Here is a 19,967-nt window from a genome sequence, read left to right on the forward strand (position 1 = left end):
CTCCTGCCACCATAACAAAACAAGGGCAGCCACACCAACCAACGTAGTTGAACACTGTTTATAGTATACAGGAATTAATTTGGCACACCAGGGAAGGGCACACCACACATTGGCACAAATACAAAAGATGGGAGATGCACAGTGTTCAAACCCTTACAAGGGTTAGTGGGTGCCCGACCTCAAGCTTGACCAAGGCAAACGTACCAAATAGAAGAAATGGAAGACGGCACTCCGGTATTGGTGTCCAAATCCAAGAAAGGTGGTTTATTGATCCCAATACGTACAAAATGATGCAACGTTTCGACCTAACAATAAGGTCTTTATCAAGCACAGTGAAATGAGGAACATACATGTGTTATACAGTGGTCCCTCAACATATGATATTAATTGGTTCCAGGAGAACCATCATATGTTGAAACCATCATATGTCGAGTACATATGTCTATGTAAAAATGGTAATTGGTTCTGGGGCCTTGGAACCATTGTATGTTGAATACATATCTCTATGGGAAACTGCTAATTGGTTCTGGGATGACCATTGTATGTGGAGTGTATGGGGAGTGTTTAACAAACCAGGGTGCCTCCAGCTGTTGCACAACTACAACTCCCAGCATGCATGTACAGCCATTGACTGTCTGGGCATGCTGGGAGCTATAGTTTTGCAACAGCTGGAGGCACACTGATAGGGAAACATTGATGTATGGGGTGTATAGTGTGTATATGTATTGTATGTGATGTGTGACATCGCATACAGTACTGTACAGTTCTTTAAATACCTTCAGGGGGGACAGAATGTTCTCCATTACCATCCTGCCGACTACAGCTCTATAGGAAAGGAAGGGGAGGGCAGCCAGCAGCTCATTGGATGCCTGCAGCAAGATGCTGCAGGCTATTGGCTAGAGATGCACTGGGGGGGCGGGGCTTACACGGAGCTCACAGTGGAAGCCTCCGTGAGTTAGCAGGACAGCATGTGAGTAACAGGAGGCAGAACGGGGCACATTAAACAACTATCTGTCAGTTGCTGAAGTTGTCAGCGCTGTCAGATAGCTGTTTGTACGGCCCCGACACACAGAAGCATCATATGTCGATGCTGCCTTCAACATACGATGGGCTCTGAGAGGCCATCATATGTTGAAATGATCATATGTCGGGGCCATCATAAGTCGGGGGGTCACTGTATAGGGTCACCAATTGATGACATCATAAGGAGGAGTTAACCTCAGAGAAGGGGGGAGTTACCCTTAAAATGACAGTGGGTGTGTCAGAAAATGACATAAGTAAACACAATATAGTGAAAAAAACAGTATCGTGTACATAAATAGAATGTGTTACATAGTAAACCAGTATACAGAATTCCTAAAAAACATCCCGATCTTCATAACAAACAAAAATAACATACAGATGACTTCTAATTGTCCAACCTGTACTCCGGTATAAACAATGTGGTCAGCCAATTGGCACAAGTGCAGGCAGCCGGGGACATATTCCTGCAGTCATTGCCGGTCTGCACTTTAGGCCGGTTACAGCAAAACACTTTGTATGCCTGATGGATGCAAAAGTCACTCTGTGACCTCTTCAGCACATTTCGTGTCCATGGTGCCAGTATGTGCCAACTTTCTATGTTTTCTTCTTCATGTTAAGGGAAGTAATTGGATTATAATTAAGCAGTTGCTGATATGTGCCCCAATTGACACATAAATACAATAGTACATTTTTCCTGGAAACAACAAACCGATTTTAACACCTATGATCTCTTCTCGGCTTCTGGTGTCTCTTACCAAGAGAGTCCGACCTCGCGCACAGTGCGAACACATCTGACTCATTGCACTATTTGTGTCTTTGGAAAGTCCTAGTCTTGTGATGAGATGAATGCATCATATTCAGCTGGTGCACTGGGGTCATCCCATGTCAATCCAACAAGAAAACTGTACAGGTTCAGAGGTAAGAGACATGGGGCTATTTGTAGTGCTGGGATAGCAGTACTAGTCTATAATGGGGTCTTGAGTTAAAGGGGTACTCCACTGGAAAACATTTTTTTTTTAATCAACTGATGCCAGAAAGTTAAAGGGTTACTCAGCTCCCCAGCATCCAGAACGCTGTGTGCAGGCTACCGTGTTCACGCCCGCCCTTCGTGACGTCACGAACCTGCCCCCTCAATGAAAGTCTATGGGAAGGGGGCCCAACGGCAGTCACGCCCCCTTCCCATAGACTTGCATTGAGTGGGCGGGATGTGACATCATATGACGGGGCGTGATGTCACAAGGGGGCGGGCGTGAACACAGAAGCCCGCACACATCATTCGGAACTCAATTTTCCGGACGCTGGGTCGCAGAGTCATCCTTTTAACCAGATTTGTAAATTACTTCTATTTAAAAATCGTAATCCTTCCAGTATTTATCAGCTGCTGTATACTACAGAGGAAGTTGTTTTCTTTTTGAATTTCCTTTCTGTCTGACATGAAGGAAAAAGGAGGAGGAAAAAAACAACGGGGCGCTCCCTAGTGTAGCATTGCGAGAATGTAGGGAAAAATGGTGCAAATACCCACCACCAAACACCCAAGGTGAGGTACTGACCTTGAGTGGATGTATGAAGAGGTCGGTGGGGCCTCTGTTTTGTCGTTTAGGGTTAGTGTTGAGCGGCATAGGCCATATTCGAATTTGCGATATTTCACGAATATATGGACGAATATTCGTCATATATTCGCTAAATTCGCATATTCGTAATATTCGCGTTTTATTTTCGAATATGCGGAAATTTGCGTATGGGAAAATTTACATATTCGAAAATTAGCATATACAAAATTAGCATAAGTAGAAATTCGCATATGCGAAAATTTGCATATGCTACTTTTCGCATATGCGAAAATTCGCACGCCTGTCTCACACAGTAGTATTAGAGCCTTCTTTACACCACACAAGCTGGAAGCAGAGAGGGATGATCACTGTGATGTGTACTGTGGAAAAAAAACAAAAAAACGAATATTCGTAATTACGAATATATAGTGCTATATTTGCGAATTTGTGAATATGCGATATTCGCGAATAAAATTCGCATTGCGAATATTCGCGAGCAACACTATTTATGGTATGTACCGATGAAGTGGTCACAGTCTGCTGCTCTGTCTGACAGCCCGCCTGCAGGAGCTCAGGCCAGGACTACACAAAATTATATTTGTGGACCTGAGGAAGGCGCGAGTGTGCGCCGAAACGCGCTGTCCTGTTTTACTTATTGACTTCTTTTACCAATAAAAGTTTGTCCTGCGTAAGTGCTGGCTCGATCTCTGTTTCATTCCAACTCCTGTGGAGATACAGTAGCACTCTCCAAAAACCCCGATCTTTTTGTACCCTCTATATCACTTTCTGTCTGACCACAGTGCTTTCTGCTGACACCTCTGTCCATTTTAGGAACTGTCCAGAGTAGGAGGAAATCCCCATAGCAAACCTCTCCTGCTCTGGACAGTTCCTGACATGGACAGAGGTGTCAGCAGAGAGCACTGTGGTCAGACAGAAAGGAAATTCAAAAAGAGAAGAACTTTCTGCGGAGGAAATAGAAACTGATAAGTGCTGAATGGATTAAGATTTTTTAATAGAAGTACTGTACACATTTCGCAAGTTGCATTTTTTAGAACAGGAATATGCACAATATGCCACGCATATGTATGCTTATATACTTAGTTAAAATTCATATTCTTACTATTAATGATACCTGCCATTTCTCCCTTTTCATTAGGGATACATATACTCTTTCATATGTCTTATAGTGGATCTTTGTACTATATTCCTATCTTACACATATTTATTATGCTATCCTGTCTATTGAATATATCCGATGCAGCTCTTGACAGTGAGGCATAAAAAAGGTTTTTACTTGTAAGGGGTTAACTTTCTGGCACCAGTTGATTAAAAAAAAATTAAAAAAATGTTTTCCAGTGGAGTATCCCTTTAAAGACAACCTTTAGTATCACTGAACTTTTGTTATGGAGAAATTTTTGGAAACCGAAAGCCTCTCTTTAATAGCACTGTGGCTTATCTGCATCTTGCTCGTTGCAACGTGGAAGCACGTTGGGAGTTGTAGTATCTCAACAGGTGGATTTTCTAACCAATTCCCCAAGTTTAAAGTTCTACTCAGGACCCTTAGCATCTTCCTAACAGAAGCATCAATATAAGGCCCAAATATATAATATCAACTCAAAGTTTGTCCCGATTCTCAAATATCCTAAAGAGTTTGTACAGTATTACTTTCTTCTAAAAACACTGCCCCACCTGTCCATGTCTAGTACTGCAGGTCATCCTATAGACTTAAAGGGGTATTTGGGGTTTACACATCTTATTCCCTATCCAATGGAAAGGGGATAAGATGTATGATCACAGGGGTCACGCCGCTGGTGATCTCGGTGCAGCCCCCCGCATTCTGTGCCAAGCGCTGCCACCGAGACGGGGACGTGACTCCTAATGACGTCACGCCACGCCCAGTCCATTCATGTCTATGGGAGGGGGCGTGATGGTCATCACGCCCCCTCCCATAGACATGAATGGAGGGGGCTTGGTGTGACGTCTCTAGGGATGTGGCCTTGATGTCACGTGCCCGTCTCGGAGGCAGCGCTTGGCACAGAATTCCGGGTGCAGCAGGGAGATCGCGGGGGTCCCCAGTGGAAAGACCCCTGCGATCATACATCTTATCCTCTATCTTTTGGATATAAACCCCGATTACCCCTTTAAATGGAGCCAAGATGATTGCAGGTGATATGTGGCTCTGTTTCTGGAAGAAAGCAGCCATGTTTTTTTTTGCTATACAGCCCCAATCATTTTAAAATAAATTGACCATTAAAAAGAGACACAAAACACATTGTTTCCCAAAAAAATCACATATTTTATTGTTATTATTGCCATATTCAGTGAATACACTTAGCTGACAATCACAGTGCAAAAGCATGGAGCTCCTATCGATATATTACAGAGGTATGTTACAAAGCTCCTACAGGAAGACTGAGATAATGTCCATTGGGGTGCCCAATGGAACATTACAGTAAATGGCTCAGAGGAAAACAGAGGGGGCGGGGCTTGACCTGTCTGTCCATGACAGCAAGTACAAGGGCAGCTAACTATACGATAAGGGTCATGTCTACTAAGTACTAAGGCACCTTACAACCCACATATGTATAGTTAAGGGCGATATGGCTGTATGGCTTAGCAGAGCTAACTAACACTAGGCCTCAGCTAAAAAAAAAAAAACAAGTTAACCATGTTATTTCCTATCACAGGGGAAGCTGGGTGACAACTATCTGAAGGGAAGTCTACACTGTAAATGGAGACCAACCGTACATAAAAAAAAATTACAGAATCTATAAGAACGACAAGACTATCTATTCTACAGGCTTCTTATCTCTGTAGGCTTGTGCTCTACACATTGAGGAACACCACATTGTACCAATTTCTTTCTTTCTTTTTTTTTTTTTTTTATAAAGGGGCTACAGATAACATTCACAAATATTATATTTACAAAATATAGCAGAAAAAGAAAATATCCAGCACATCCAATCCGTTGCTCTTAGGATTTATTAGGCATAAAAGGATGAACAGTACAAGGCATGTATGCCTACGCGTTTTGGGTAGCAATACCCTTAGTCATGGCATAATGCCATGACTAAGGGTATTACTACCCAAAACGCGTAGGCATACTTTCCTAGTACTGTTCATCCTTTTATACCTAAAAAATCCTAAGAGCAACGGATTGGATGTGCTGGATATTTTCTTTTTCTGCTACAGTGGGCGGTTGCGCTTCTGCCAGTCCGAGCACACCTGCATCTGCCTAGGAGGTGTGAGCTGTCTGCACCTTTCAATTTACAAAAGTTAAGGTTGTACAGGTACTATTCCAGTACAGAAATACTTTGTAGAACATTGAGCCAGTGGCCCTGTCATATGGCTCTTTAGCTGTTGTCCGCTGCCGATACTAATAGAATACGATTGTGGCCTTTTTGTTAGCTTTTTCCTTTAAAACTTCATATGACTCATTATTGGTTGAGTTGGGCCTTGGAGATGAAAAGTATTGGGGATCTCTGAGTGACCAGTCTTAAATACAAATAGCAATGAATTGTCTTGAGATCTAGAAATAAAACTAAAAAATGTGAATGTTATCAGTAAAACCTTTATATGAAGCAGCATACGGTTTAGTTGACTGGGAGGGTCACATATTAACAGTAGACATCTCTATATGTAGCGAACACTCAGCATGTTGTTCATTCCCGATTTGCCCAGAAGGTGTTCCTCAGGCTAAATACTAGATCTTCTATGGAATTACCATGTCAAAACTTCCATTTTCTGCCCATGATTGTCAAAGAAGCTTGGTAACTCCTTGGACCCCTCGGAAGTTATCAACAGTCCATGAAGCCCCCAAAATAATCTACATCAAACACATATATTAACCAAATGGATAACATGGTGCCATAGTTAACAATCACACATCGACATTCTAAGAGAAAACTAGAATTGTTCTATCACTACGGTACAGCTGAGGAAATTCTACCAAAAAATAGTAATTCATAGGGATCTATGGGCATTAACCTGCCCAATCTTCGCCACCAAGCTCTTTCGAACAAAACTTCTTACGGCATTACACAGTAAACATGGAGGAGTTGATAACAAGCCGAAAGTCTTCAAAACCCAAAAGCTCCCAATACTGATGTGGATGCAATGAAAAAAAAAAAAAAAAAAAAAAAAAAAACAGTTCCCATTGAGAGAGTCCATGAGTTGTGAAGACTCCAAGGACATCCAATGGCTTCATTTCTAAAAATCCATTCTTATCCGGCTTGTTCCATGTGTTGCTGGTGAATGAAACACTGTACAAAGACATTAAAGTGTCCAATGCTTGGGCTTAAGATAGGTAGAGGGTAGAACTCGAGATAAAAAAAAAAAAATTACAGACAAAATGGATTTCAAATAAGCAAATTCAACATAAGTAGTATTTACAATAATATCATACAAGGTGCAAAAAAAGACTTAAGAACAGGGCGACGTTATAAAAATACGGCTCCTTGGGTATAAGATCATTTGTTCGACAACTAGAGAAGACGGGTAAGAGGAATTGTTGACCATTTCGCCAAAGTCTCAACTAAGCCACCTTCTTTTTTGGACATCAAAAGTAGACCGTTTAGGTCTACAAACTATGTTTATGGCCAGAACAATGATGACTGGAGAACTTTGGCTCGAGCCAACCTAGATTTTAGGAAAGGAGTGCAAAATTCCTTAGAGCGGTTATATAGGATGGAAAAAATGGTGGCTTCAACTCAAAGACAGCACCACTCCTGGCCATAAGTCCGTGGTCTTAAACTATGGCCCACCGGATGGGGCAAAACTTCAACTCCCAGCATGCCCGGACAGCCGTTGGCTGTCCGGGCATGCTGGGAGTTGAAGTTTTGCACCATCTTGAGAGCCACAGTTTGAGACCACTGCCATAGGTATTGTTTGGTAGCCCACACTGTTTCTGTTACAGGAAGAAGCCATTTTTTTTCTAACATTGTACAACCCCTTTAATTACATTCATAGATTCATAAAAGCCTTGTCAATGAATCACCCTAAAAATTAGATAGGACTCATCTATCAGTTCCGGAGAACCCTGAGAAGTGACTCTAGCTTTCACAGCCAACCCTCCGTTGAGAGGTAGTTACCATAAAATGTTAAAGCTGAAATATTACAGAATATGGACAGAATAATACAGAATGGATTTGTTGACAGTTATTCATAAACTTCAATACGGTGGACTTCAGGTAATAAAGAAAATATTAACTGAAAAGCAAAATATTCACAAGAAAGATCAATAAAAAGATTAACCAACCACTAGGTCAACAAAACCAATAGAGCAATCATTACCCAAGGAAAGTCAGCAAGGACTGTTTTCAAGACTCACTTAGTTTGCACATTCCTTCTAAACACTTATAAATATCCCACGGTCTACGGAAAAAGTTCTATGAATACCCTGAAATGTGTTGGCACAGCTAAAAAAAAAAAAAAAGAAAGCCTTAAATCTTCGAGTTTGGGGATGGTAGACCCTATGTATTTAACTAGACTAATAGTTAACCGAGAATTGTCCAGTTATTCACAGCATGTCAAGCGAGTCCCCTATGGCAGAAGTCCCTATCCCAGTAAAGGGGTACTGGAGCCGAAATTAACTTATCCCCTATCCACAGGATTGGGGATAAGTAGCTTATAGCGGGGGAGGAGGGGGTTCCGGTTGTCTTGAGTGTCTCTGGGACCCTCCGCAAACTCCGGGACAGGCTCCATTCATTTTTATGGGAGCTCTGATGTTTGCCGAGTGCTGGACTCGAGTCTCTTCAGAGCTCCCATAGTTTACTGCACACGCTCTTCACTCGGAGTCGGGGCCCATTCCGGAGATCGAGTGGGGTCCCCGCAGTTGGAAGCCCCCGCCCCCCCACCCCGCGCGATCAGAAACTTTCGGCTGCAGCACCCCTTTAAAGCCCACCAACAGTCCAGGATTTTAGTTTTTTCCCTGTTCTAGTACAATGGAGTAAACCTGGAATGTTGCTGGACCTTGAATGGGTTGAGGACCACTGCCCTATAGGGTATGTGAAGGGTTCCTATCGGTAAATCTGCTTGAGGCTGTGAAATAAAGGGGTTGTATGGTATTAGAAAAACATCGGCAATTTTTATCTAATAACAGCACCACATCTGTCCACCTGTGATATTGCAGTTCAGTCTTATTTATTGGAGCTGAGGCGCAATACTAGACATGACCCGTGGACAGGAATGTTGCTGCTTTAGGAAGAAGGTAGCTATGTTTTACCAATTCTGTACAAGCCCTTTAAGAGAGAGAACCTAGCAAACATTAAACATGGATTTGTGTCGCTTTAGTCAGCGTTAACCATTGTTCCCACGCCAATTATTTGCCAGATATAGGCTGTAAAACGGCCATTTTACGGTTTAAAAGTTGGGCAAAAGAGGGGCATATATTTCCCATTGGATTCAATAAAATAGGCTGTTTGTTAACACTTACATACATTTTTAATCCGTAATTGTTACGGCCATAAAATTAAGTGCTGAAAATATGTCCTTATTTTGGTTTGAATTCTGGGCCAAAAATAATAAAATACCCCCAAATAACTGTTTTTGTGGCTATACATTGTAATAATGGCCCCAAAATAGCAAAAAAAAAAGTCCCAAAAGAAAAAATAACCTCAAAACATGTCTAAAAAACTCACATTATTTTATTTTCAATGTCATTTAAAAAAAAGGTGCGTGACTTCATAGTACTAAAATAAAATAAAAATTTCAAAGGGAAAAAAAAGCCACTCTGCAATTTTTTGAAAAACTGTCATTGGACTTAGAAAAAATAAATTACTAATTAATATGTGATTTAAATAACTAAGAAAATAAACAATATAAATTCACATTCTCGTTGGTATTTCATGGTTTTGGTAAAACCTTCTGTAATATACTGTGATAATGAATGTAGTTCCCCCCCCCCCCCCCCCCGTAACTTTGTTAGAATTTGCTAATAAAGTTTTCTACACGACACGTGCTGAGGTAAAATAGCGTTCCTCACGGCAGCCAATTAGAGGCTTGCTTTCATTTGCAAAAAATAAAAGCCGGACCCTGATTGGCTGTATTGAACACCATGGCTAGCGTGGTTTATAGAAACTAGTGCAGACATAGGCTGGAGCCGTTGTCCATAGCAACCAATCAGATTCCAGTTTAAATAGCTGTCATTTTCTTGGTTGCTAGGGGCAACATAAAGCTCTATTGAAAAATCTAGTCCATGAACATATAAAGGCCCAAGGAGGCCTGATAAAATGACAATGTTGGCACGGTAAGGTATAAGGACCCTCATTCATCAAAATGGACGGATAAACAGCCCCTCATCAACCAATCACAGCGCAGCTTTCATTTCTACAAAGATTTAAACCTGAGCTTTGATTGGTTGCTAGGGGCAACAACTGAGGCCCATTAAATTGCCTGTAAAAATAACCCTAACTTTAATTGTGACAGGGATGACTTCATCGCCGCACAATATTTCCCTTTACATTCTCAAAATCCCCGCCATGAATCCATATGAACTGATCCGTATTTGTTCTCCCTTTTCACAAAGTCACAAAATATAGCAAATTTTTTTTTCATACTTTTCTTCATAAAAACGTTATCTCTATACTTGTTTTATCACCCCAAGAAAAAAATAAAAATCACCTTTTGCGGCACAAAAATATTTACCGTATAACAAAATTAGACTTTTGCATTTTTTTCTTTTCTTTTTTTATTTATTTATTTATTTTTTTAAATATTTTTTTTTCTTTTTAAAAAAGCTCTTGAGCACAACTAATTCTGCTGCTAAGGATGCTGGGATGGGAAGCACATATCATTCCAGTCCGTTTATTTTTTATTTAGGAGTAGGTTTTGTATATATATATATATATATATATATATATATATATATATATTTATAAAATATATTTATTATTATTATTTTTTATCTGTAAATATCAGATTAAATTGTAGAATTCAAGTATTTATGTGACTATTTGTAGACTTGAGAGATTTCCCATGATGCATTATACCATAGGGTAACAATACTCTGCTGTAGGCTTACTAAGCTTGCTTTCGATCTCACAATAGAGGGTGCAAAGTTACCCCCTCTGCCACGTAATCACATATGGCACATGGTCAGCGGGGGCCCCTTTCCAGATCTTGAACTAGGGCCCAGGAGCCTCAAGGTATGCCTCTGCCTAAATGTGTCCATACACCTAATACTAAATTTGTCCGAACTCCCCGCCATTGGCAGGTTGTCGACTGTCTAAGGCAGTGTTTCGCAACCAGTGTGCCTCCAGCTGTTGCAAAACTACAACTCCCAGCATGCCAGGACAGCCGTTGGCTGTCCTGGCATGCTGGGAATTGTAGTTTTGCAACAGCTGGAGGCAAACTGGTTGCGAAATACAGGTCTAAGGTGTATGACGACCTTCCAACTCTCCAAGGGTCGGGTGTGTTGGATCTTTGTCACCCGTCCCTTTTCTTCTTGTAGGAGTAAGCAGGAGCTAGAGCTATCTGGCAGTGGCTTACCCCTCCCCATAAAAAAAACACATAAAAATTCATGTGTATAGGGTAGTTGGGCGAGATAATCATTGGCTGAACTAACGTTTGGCCCAGAGTTATCGAAAATGTATGACAACCTTTCGAGGACCCCAAATTGCCCCGGAACCACCTATTTTTAATGCATATTAGCGTTACTCTTCCCTTTTTCCCACCCACGGACTGCCAGGAGAATAATGGACGGATTTAGCTTACATCTATGTTCACAATGGGATATGTAGAGAAGAAATGTGGGTTTGTGTTAATGGGATGTATTAAGTTTTCTGTCTATGTTCCCGTTCAGACCCGTCTGGTCTTCGACGCAGTTTTTTTTTTTGTTGGCCCACATTGCTTCAACACTCCCTATATTAAATTATATTCTAAAGCTTCATGATGATTGCATTGGTTGATGCATAGGTTTCACTGTTTCTAGAGGCACAAAATGGACGTGGGTCACAGCAGTGCCTATAGCAGCAGAGGTCTCCCTTCTCAGCAGGGACGGATACTATATTGAGCAGCGATTTTGTGTTTTTACGTGTTTGCTAATACCGGTGGCGTCCTCAGGGGGTTCACCTGTACACGCAACATGCCTTCACAAATATACTGATTAAAAATTTTAAAAAAAAGTGCAAAATACAGCTTTTGCCGTGGTCTGCAAGTGATGCAAGTGAATTGACCTGGCCACCTTTCCTTCAGAGGGTGCATGCACGGGGTGTAATGCGGAGGTCTCAAAGGGTTAATCCCGTCAGCTCGCCATCTAACTTCGTGCTCATTGCTGGCATCAAGCGGTCATAGCAATCCCTCCAAACACCAGTATTATTTACATTGGCAAGTGCCACGCCACAGTGCATTATGGGTGCTTATGTTATTTGTTTTACAGGATATTTCGGGATGAGTGTTCCTGGTAGTAAAGGAAGACGGGATTTATTTTGATATCCCAAAAGCATTTGGCAAGACCCCCTAAATTGTGAATCTGGCATTACTCAATGATGTCTGTTATATGTATTCTGCTTTTGGCATAAATATTTTGTTAGGATTCTTCAAAGCCTTCTACTTTCTTTAGTCGGCAATTTAGAGCAAATTGGTAAAGGAGATATTAGTCCAGGTTGGTGAGATTCTCCATAACCTCTACCATTAGACAGAGTAGTTAGAATGTGGCTAGAGAGCTAGCAGGCTAGTAGCCTCCTGGTCAGTAATGGTAGTCACTCGGATGATATCGAAACAACCATAATAATGTTGGATAGGAAGATCACAGCAACCTGTTCACTTTTGAGTCACCTTATGCTTTGTAGCCAAAACTTTGCCGGTATTCCATGGAGGGATTATATTAACAGAAGTTCATAGCGTAAATTTCCAGATGTTTTCGAAACAGATCACATCTAGGACGTAGAAGACAAATTCTTCACATTTCCTCCACGACCACCAATACTTTTGGGCCAATCTTTTCGCGTCTTGACGATTCAGCATTAGGTGGGAAGGTTTGCATTGGGAGTTGGACTCTACTGTCTATTTTGCGGGACGTTGCGGGTCATCAATGGAAAAATGAAGATTAGGACAGGAGTAAAGGTGGTAGACGCTCACTTCACATAACACTCTCGAAGATGATGACCTTGTTATCCGACACAGGGCTCAAGCTGGTCAAGCTCTTGACATCTGGATCAGGTGACATGTACTCTAGATGATGAGCTCCCCAGACGGGTTCGGTCAGACGACGCCAACGCTGTCAACGAATATCAACAACAAGGTCAATAGATACATTGATGGGACTTTGACTATTGTACTGGAAGGTTATCACAACTTTAATGACTAACAGTGAGATAATTTCAGGCAATACAATTATACAATTGGCATTTGAGTGCACTTACTTCTTTCAGTGTCCCCTTGGCACGTGTGATTTTGTAGAGGAAGGTCACAGGCACACAGAGCATTGATGACATAGCAAAGCACCAGCCGATTGCTTCCCCCCACCATGGGTATATGTAGGTCTTATTGTACGTCAGGGGCTTGTAGTTCACTAGGTTGAAGATAAATATGGCCTGTGTAGTACAAAGTGGGTCAGTGATTACAAGATCTGGACATAGGTTCTTCAAGATAACCTAAAACAGACTAACAGGTTTATAACTTTGAGAGAGAGTCAACTTTTTGTATTGTTCCAGCAGCCTTCACAATATCTAGGTCAATGAGGAAAAGTCACAAGTTCATGTTTTATACCAACTTTCCTGGAAGTTGCTAGGCCTGTTCTCAGACAGCTGGGGGTTATGATAGGCTTCTTTGTTTTATAGGATCTTAGTGAGTGGTGTAAAGCAGCTGTCTCCAGCTCTATCACAGATCTGTGATCTCCAACCTGCGGCTCTCCAGCTGTTGTGAAATACCCCAACAGCCACAGACTGACCATATAAAAGGTATAACCAGGTCAAGACCCAGTGTTAGTTAAGTAAAAATATTTTAGGGGTCCTTCACTAAATGAACTATGAACTTTATCTTCAAGGGGGTTTTAAGATTACAGTGACCCCTCGACCTACGATGGCCCCGACATACGATAATTTCAACATGTGATGGCCTCTCAGAGGCCATCGCATGTTGAAGGCAGCATCAACATACAATGCTTTTGTATGTCGGGGCCATCGCATAAAAGGCTATCCGGCAGACTGCTTCAGCTGCCACCAGATAGCCGTTTACGGTGCCCCGTGAGCTCCGGTGATGGTCACTTACCTGTCCTCGGGGCTCCGGCGCGTCCTCTTCGGGATCCCCTGCATCGTCAGCGCTCTCCATCGTCGTCATCACGTCCCTGCGCAAGCCGTCCCGTCATCCAATAGGAGCGGTGCGCGTGATGACGGCGACGGAGAGCGCGGTTGCCGGGGAAGCAGAGGCCTTGCCGGAGCGTCGGGGACACCTCGGGGACGCGGCGACAGCGATGGACGGCGACATCCCGGGCAGCGGTGACGGTCCGGAGCGGCGGGGACAGGTGAGTACAACTTTAACAGTGGTCTACAACCTGCGGACCTCGAGATGTTGCAAAACTACAACACCCAGCATGCCCGGACAGCCAACGGCTGTCCGGGCATGCTGGGTGTTGTAGTTTTGCAACATCTGTAGGTCCGCAGGTTGTAGACCACTGTCCTATACTTTACATTGCTCAGATCCCTCAACATACGATGGTTTCAACAAACGATGGTCCATTTGGAACGGATTACCATCGTATGTTGAGGGACCACTGTACTTGTAGGTGCAAACTATGGAACATGCACTTATAAAGTTTAATGGCAGAAGAACAGGTTATGTTATCTATGATACATTGATCATATTTTTTAGACATGTGCACGAAGGAAACATTTATTTCTGTTTGTTTAGTTTAGCATTTTTTTGTTCTGATGTTTTGTTTTTCAACCTCATTTGGTATTCTGAACTTTCCGTAGGGACTCTCAGTAGGGACTCATTAGGGTTATAGGTTGAACTTGATGGACTCTGGTCTTTTTTCAACCTTATGAACTATGTTACTATGTTATTCATGCTCTGTAAAAAATGTTGTTAAATGGGCACTGTCAGATACAAAAACTTATTTTTATATGTTGTACATCTTGGCAAAACAATAGTTTTTCTAATACACTTCTTCAAAAAAAAAAAAAAAAAAAAAAAAACATTTTATTTAAGAAAACTGCCTTTGAAAATCCCACCACTAGGGGTCCCCATACCTCCTGGGACACTGATGAGTCCCACAGCAGCATGAGTGTGTCCAATGATCATGGACATGAAATGGCTGATTGACAAGGCTACAGTAGGAACACAGCCTGCAGCAACACAGCGTTTTGCCAAAATTGTGCCTCCAGCTGTTGCAAAACTACAACTCCAAGCATGCCTGGACAGTCAAAGGATGTCTGGTATGCTGGGAGTTGTAGTTTTGCAAAAGCTGTAGGCAGAGTGAGGGAGGGGGAGGAGTCATCACAGTGCAGGCAAGAGATGGACACACCCCCTCCCTTTGACAAGATGGAAAAGACAGTGAGCACTGTTAATATGCTATTTTTAGTGAAATATGGGTGATAGATACATGCAAATTACATGTACATGATCAGGATGAGGTACTGAGAAACATAACAGTTTTTTTTTATGGGATCGGACAGGCACGCTTTAAGCTTGGCAGAAATGAAGCAAAAATATTCGAATGTATTTATTGTTAGACAGTTTATCATCATTTCGTCAATTTTGAAATTTTAGTCTTCTGCATCATTCGGATGTTCATTTCATTCCTTTTATTAATACTGTCCATTCGGCTTATCTGTTTTATCTCAATATATGACTTTGGTTTATTCAGACTTTCGGATGGATTTGAATGTACGAAAACTATGAAAAATCAATTTGTAAGGTAAGGAATTGCACTTGTCTAATATTACAGTAGGAAATAGGGAACTATTGCTAAGAAGGAGCCAACATCAAGAGGGCATTACCCTCTTATCCATTTTTAACTTGGGGAAACTCTGAGAATAACCTTTTGGAGGTACTATAAGGGTTCCTCATGAATAAGTTAAAAAAAAAACAGGCCTATGCTGTATGTCTCAGTGCACAAAGAACATTGTTTGGTGACAATAAATAGAAATGATGGTATATCTGGGTAGTTATACAGGGCATGAATTTACAGTGTAATCCATGAATATATGGAGGTCCATTACATGTAAGGGTCTATTCACAGGGCAGAATTTCCGCTTGCGGAATTGCATCTCAAACTAAAGCCCATAGACTTCTATGGGATTCCGCACTCCCATTCACACTTCTGAATTTCCGCTTGCGGAAATTCAGAAGTGTGAATGGGAGTGCAGAATCCCATAGAAGTCTATGGGCTTTAATTTGAGACGAAATTCTGCCGTGTGAATAGACCCTAAGGCTAGGTTCACACTAGGGATCGACCGATATCGTTTTTTTAGGGCCGATACCGATAATCGGTGCAGATTAGGGCCGATAGCCGATAACTTATACCGATATTCCGGTATAAGTTATCGGCTATTTAACCCCCTGCGACACCGCTGCAGATCATTGATTTAAAGCGGGCGCTTTAAATCAATGATCTGCAGTGGCTTTTGCGGGGCCATAGGCCGCCGCCACCACCCGCTTCTCTCCCCCTACCTGTCAGGGTGGTCCGGGCCATCCATGCTTCCTTCCTGTAGTGTCCGGGGGCGTTCCGGGTGAAGAGTGAACCGGTCCGGGCTGTCCTTCTCCGGCGGTCATCTTCTCCACTCTGGGCAGGCTCCGGCCTAGTACACTGCATAGACGCCGCTGCGCAGTGACGCCCGTGCGCAGCGACGCACCTGACGTCATGGCGTAGCGGCGTGGAGAAGATGACCGCTGGAGAAGAAGGACAGCCCGGACCGGTTCACTCTTCACCCGGAACGCCCCCGGACACTACAGGAAGGAAGGATGGATGGCCCGGACCACCCCCATTACGGGTAAGTTTAATTTTTTTATTGACTCGGAGGGTGGGGGAGGGGCCCGACCGGTATAGCGGTATGGACAAAAATCCATACCGCTATACCGCCCAGCATCACGGTGGGGGGTGCGACGCGGTGCGGTGGGTCGGGGGTGCGGTGCGGCGGGTCGGGGGGGTGGCGGTCGCGGTGTGGTGGGGGCAGTGCGGGGGGCGGGGCATTATCGGCTTATCGGCAAGGTAATGCCCAAAATCGTGATTATCGGCCGATAATATCGGCCATACCGATAATCGGTCGATCCCTAGTTCACACTGTGGAATTTCTGGGCAGAATTTCTGCCAGAGATCGAGCCAACAGCACTAGGACCGAGCAGACTACATTGCCGCCCCCATAGATGGCAATGCATTTCTGAGCAGATCTCCCAAAACATCAACCCAGAAATGCATTGCAGTCTATGGGGGCAGCAATACAGTGTGCTTAGTCCTAGCGCAGCAGGCTCGATCTCCGGCAGAAATTCTGCCCAGAAATTCCACAGTGTGAACCCAGCCTAAGGGTGCTAAGCCCATATTTATCGACGTTATCTTACCATGCAGACGAAGGGTGTGATGAAAGACCAGCACCATTTCATCCAAGGGAAAGGACGATATCCAATCATACGGGCAATATCATCCATGAATCTATCAGCACCTGATGAAATAAAATAAATGGAATTGTCATTATTGACAGGTATGAATTTTTTTTTTTAACTATTTATATATCCTCTATTTAAATCAGCAGTCGAGAGGACGAGACAGCGGTAATCTTGGTGGTGGTGGTTATGATGTTGTTTGTAATCGTGCTGGTCATGATGGTGATGGTTTTGATGGTAGAGACTAAGTTTATTCATATATGGCTATAAATGGTATACATTCATTACTCTACTGGAAAACATTTGTTTTAAATCAACTTGTACTGGTGCCAGAAAGTTAAACAGATTTGTAAATTACTTCTATTAAAAAATCTTAATCCTTCCAGTACTTATCAGCTGCTGTATGCTCCACAGGAAGTTCTTTTCTTTTTGAATTTCCTTTCTGTCTGACTTCAGTGCGCTCTGCTGGCACCTCTGTCCATTTTATGAACTGTCCAGAGCAAGATAGGTTTGCTATGGGGATTTGCTTGTACTCTGGACAGTTCCTAAAATGGACACTGTGGTCAGGCAGAAAGGAAATGGAAAAAAAAAAAAAAACAGAACTTCCTGTGTAGCATAGAGCAGCTGATAAGTACTGGAAGGATTAAGATTTTTAAATAGAAGTAATTTACAAATCTGTTTAACTTTCTGGCACCAGTTGATTTAAAAAAAAAGAAAAAAACAATGTTTTCCAGTGGATTACCCCTTTAACAACTATGCATGCCATAAATGTATTAAAACAACAACCTTCTACTCTTACTGCAACCAAATTGCAATGGACAATATATTAGGAATTTTAGCATTTCTAGTGCTTTTTCCTTTGAGCCTTATTTTTATGTTACTAAAGAGTCGCTTTAATCTATAATTCTATAAGTTATACAAGTAAGATGTAAAACTGCCAGTCACATAGTTCAGCCCTTTCTCTGTACGGCAGATGAACTGCAGCAAGTGTGACCAGTCTGGCATTATGAAGGCAGTTTGGGAGATGCTCTGCGGCATCTCTGTAGCTCAGCAAATCCCAAGGACAGATCTATATTAAGACAGAGATTTGGTGTAGAGCGCATGCTCTGGATGGCAGCCAACAGCCGTTCATGCTCCAGCTCCTGCATCTGAAAAGACTGGAGCATTCTGGGTAGGATTGACTGTAAATAGAATTGGTCTTTTAGTCTATTTGAAACGCAGAGCCTATATAGAAGAGAGTTGGGAAACTAACATCTGCTGCATGCCCTTCAGCACTTCTACTGCAAACAGAGGCAAAACTTGAAGCTTCCGATGAACCAACCAGAATTCGACCCAAAAACACTACCCCTCTTTTGTGTCCATATATCTGATGGCCCTGGCTGAAAGCTGTCAGTTCGGATCATCAGATCTGCAGTCTGGCTGGGACTAGCGGCCATACTATGGACACTATAAGGGTGAATTTTGTTTCAGGAGTCCCTAAGAATGAAAATAAGGGCCATTACTTCTCTATGGGAAAGAATAAAGTAGGCCTACACCAAGAGGAGGTGTCGGAAGTCGTCAACAGCAGAAGAGACAATTTTAGATTTTTACACATTTTTTTTTTACCACAAGTTTATTAAATAAAATTGAGTTGAAGCAGAATACGTATTGATTTCACTTCAGTACATACTCCTGCCATCAACATTCGCACCTCCATATCTTAAGAAACGCGTCTAAGTTGAAGTTTTAACAAACTAGGGTGCACATGACCTGAGCTCTAGTATTGCACAGCTGCATACATAGACCAGGAGCTTCAAATTTTGTAGAGCACCACGGCTCAGGTGATACTACAACCTATCATGGTCATTGTGCAGAGACAACCACATACATGGACCAGGAGCTTCAAGCTTTGTCTCTGCCCAATGGCCATAATAGGTTGTAGTATCACCTAGAGTTCTAGTTCTCTACAACCACATACATAGGTCAGGAGCTTCAAGCTTTGTCTTTGCCTATTGACTACTATAGTTGGTAGTATCACCTAAGCTCAAGTGTTCTACAACCACATATGTACATGGACCAGGAGCTTCAAGCTTGGTCTCTGCCCAATGGCCATAAAAGGTTTTGCATCACCTAAGCTGCGATGTTCAACAATCACATACATGGACCAAGAGCTTTAAGCTTTTTCTCTGCCCAATTGCCATAATAGGCTGTAGTATCACCTGAGCACCGGTGCTTTACAACCACATACATGGACCAGGAGCTTCAAGCTTTGCCTTTGCCAATTGACTATTATAGTTGGTAGTATCACCTAAGCCTCGGTGCTCTACAACCACATACATGGACCAGGAGCTTCAAGCTTTGCCTCTGGCCAATGGCCATAATAGGTTTTGGATCACCTAAGCCGCGGTATTCTACAACCACATACAAGGACCAGGAGCTTCAAGCTTTGCCTTTGCCAATTGACTATTATAGTTGGTAGTATCACCTAAGCCCCGGTGATCTACAACCACATACATGGACCAGGAGCTTCAAGCTTTGTCTCTGCCCAATGGCCATAATAGGTTTTGGATCACCTAAGCCGCGGTGTTCTACAACCACATACATGGACCATGAGCTTCAAGCTTTGTCTTTGCCTATTGACTATTATAGTTGGTAGTATCACCTAAGCCTCGGTGCTCTACAACCACATACATGGACCAGGAGCTTCAAGTTTTGACTCTGCCCAATGAACATAATAGGTTGTAGTATCACCTGAGCAATGGTGCTTTACAACCACATACATGGACCAGGAGCTTCAAGCTTTGTCTCTGCCCAATGGCCATAATAGGTTTTGGATCACCTAAGCCGCGGTGTTCTACAACCACATACATGGACCAG

General features: G+C 42.6%; 1 protein-coding gene across 3 annotated transcripts in view; it reads right to left on the reverse strand.

Annotated features, from left to right (window-relative positions):
* Positions 1-7,418: 7,418 nt before the first annotated feature.
* SLC6A8 (solute carrier family 6 member 8) overlaps positions 7,419-19,967 on the reverse strand; it is an 88,692-nt gene continuing 76,143 nt past the window's right edge. For all 3 annotated transcript variants that reach the window (XM_056540248.1, XM_056540247.1, XM_056540246.1), the window contains exons 11-13: positions 17,070-17,170; positions 12,935-13,105; positions 7,419-12,789 (exon numbers count right to left, since the gene is read on the reverse strand). In XM_056540248.1, the coding sequence (XP_056396223.1) occupies positions 12,652-12,789; positions 12,935-13,105; positions 17,070-17,170 (410 nt within the window). In that variant the 3' untranslated portion in view covers positions 7,419-12,651. The remainder of the gene's footprint in view (positions 12,790-12,934; positions 13,106-17,069; positions 17,171-19,967) is intronic.

This window comes from Hyla sarda, chromosome 9 (genome assembly GCF_029499605.1).
Source record: "Hyla sarda isolate aHylSar1 chromosome 9, aHylSar1.hap1, whole genome shotgun sequence".
In the NCBI taxonomy this organism is placed as follows: Eukaryota; Metazoa; Chordata; class Amphibia; order Anura; family Hylidae; genus Hyla; species Hyla sarda.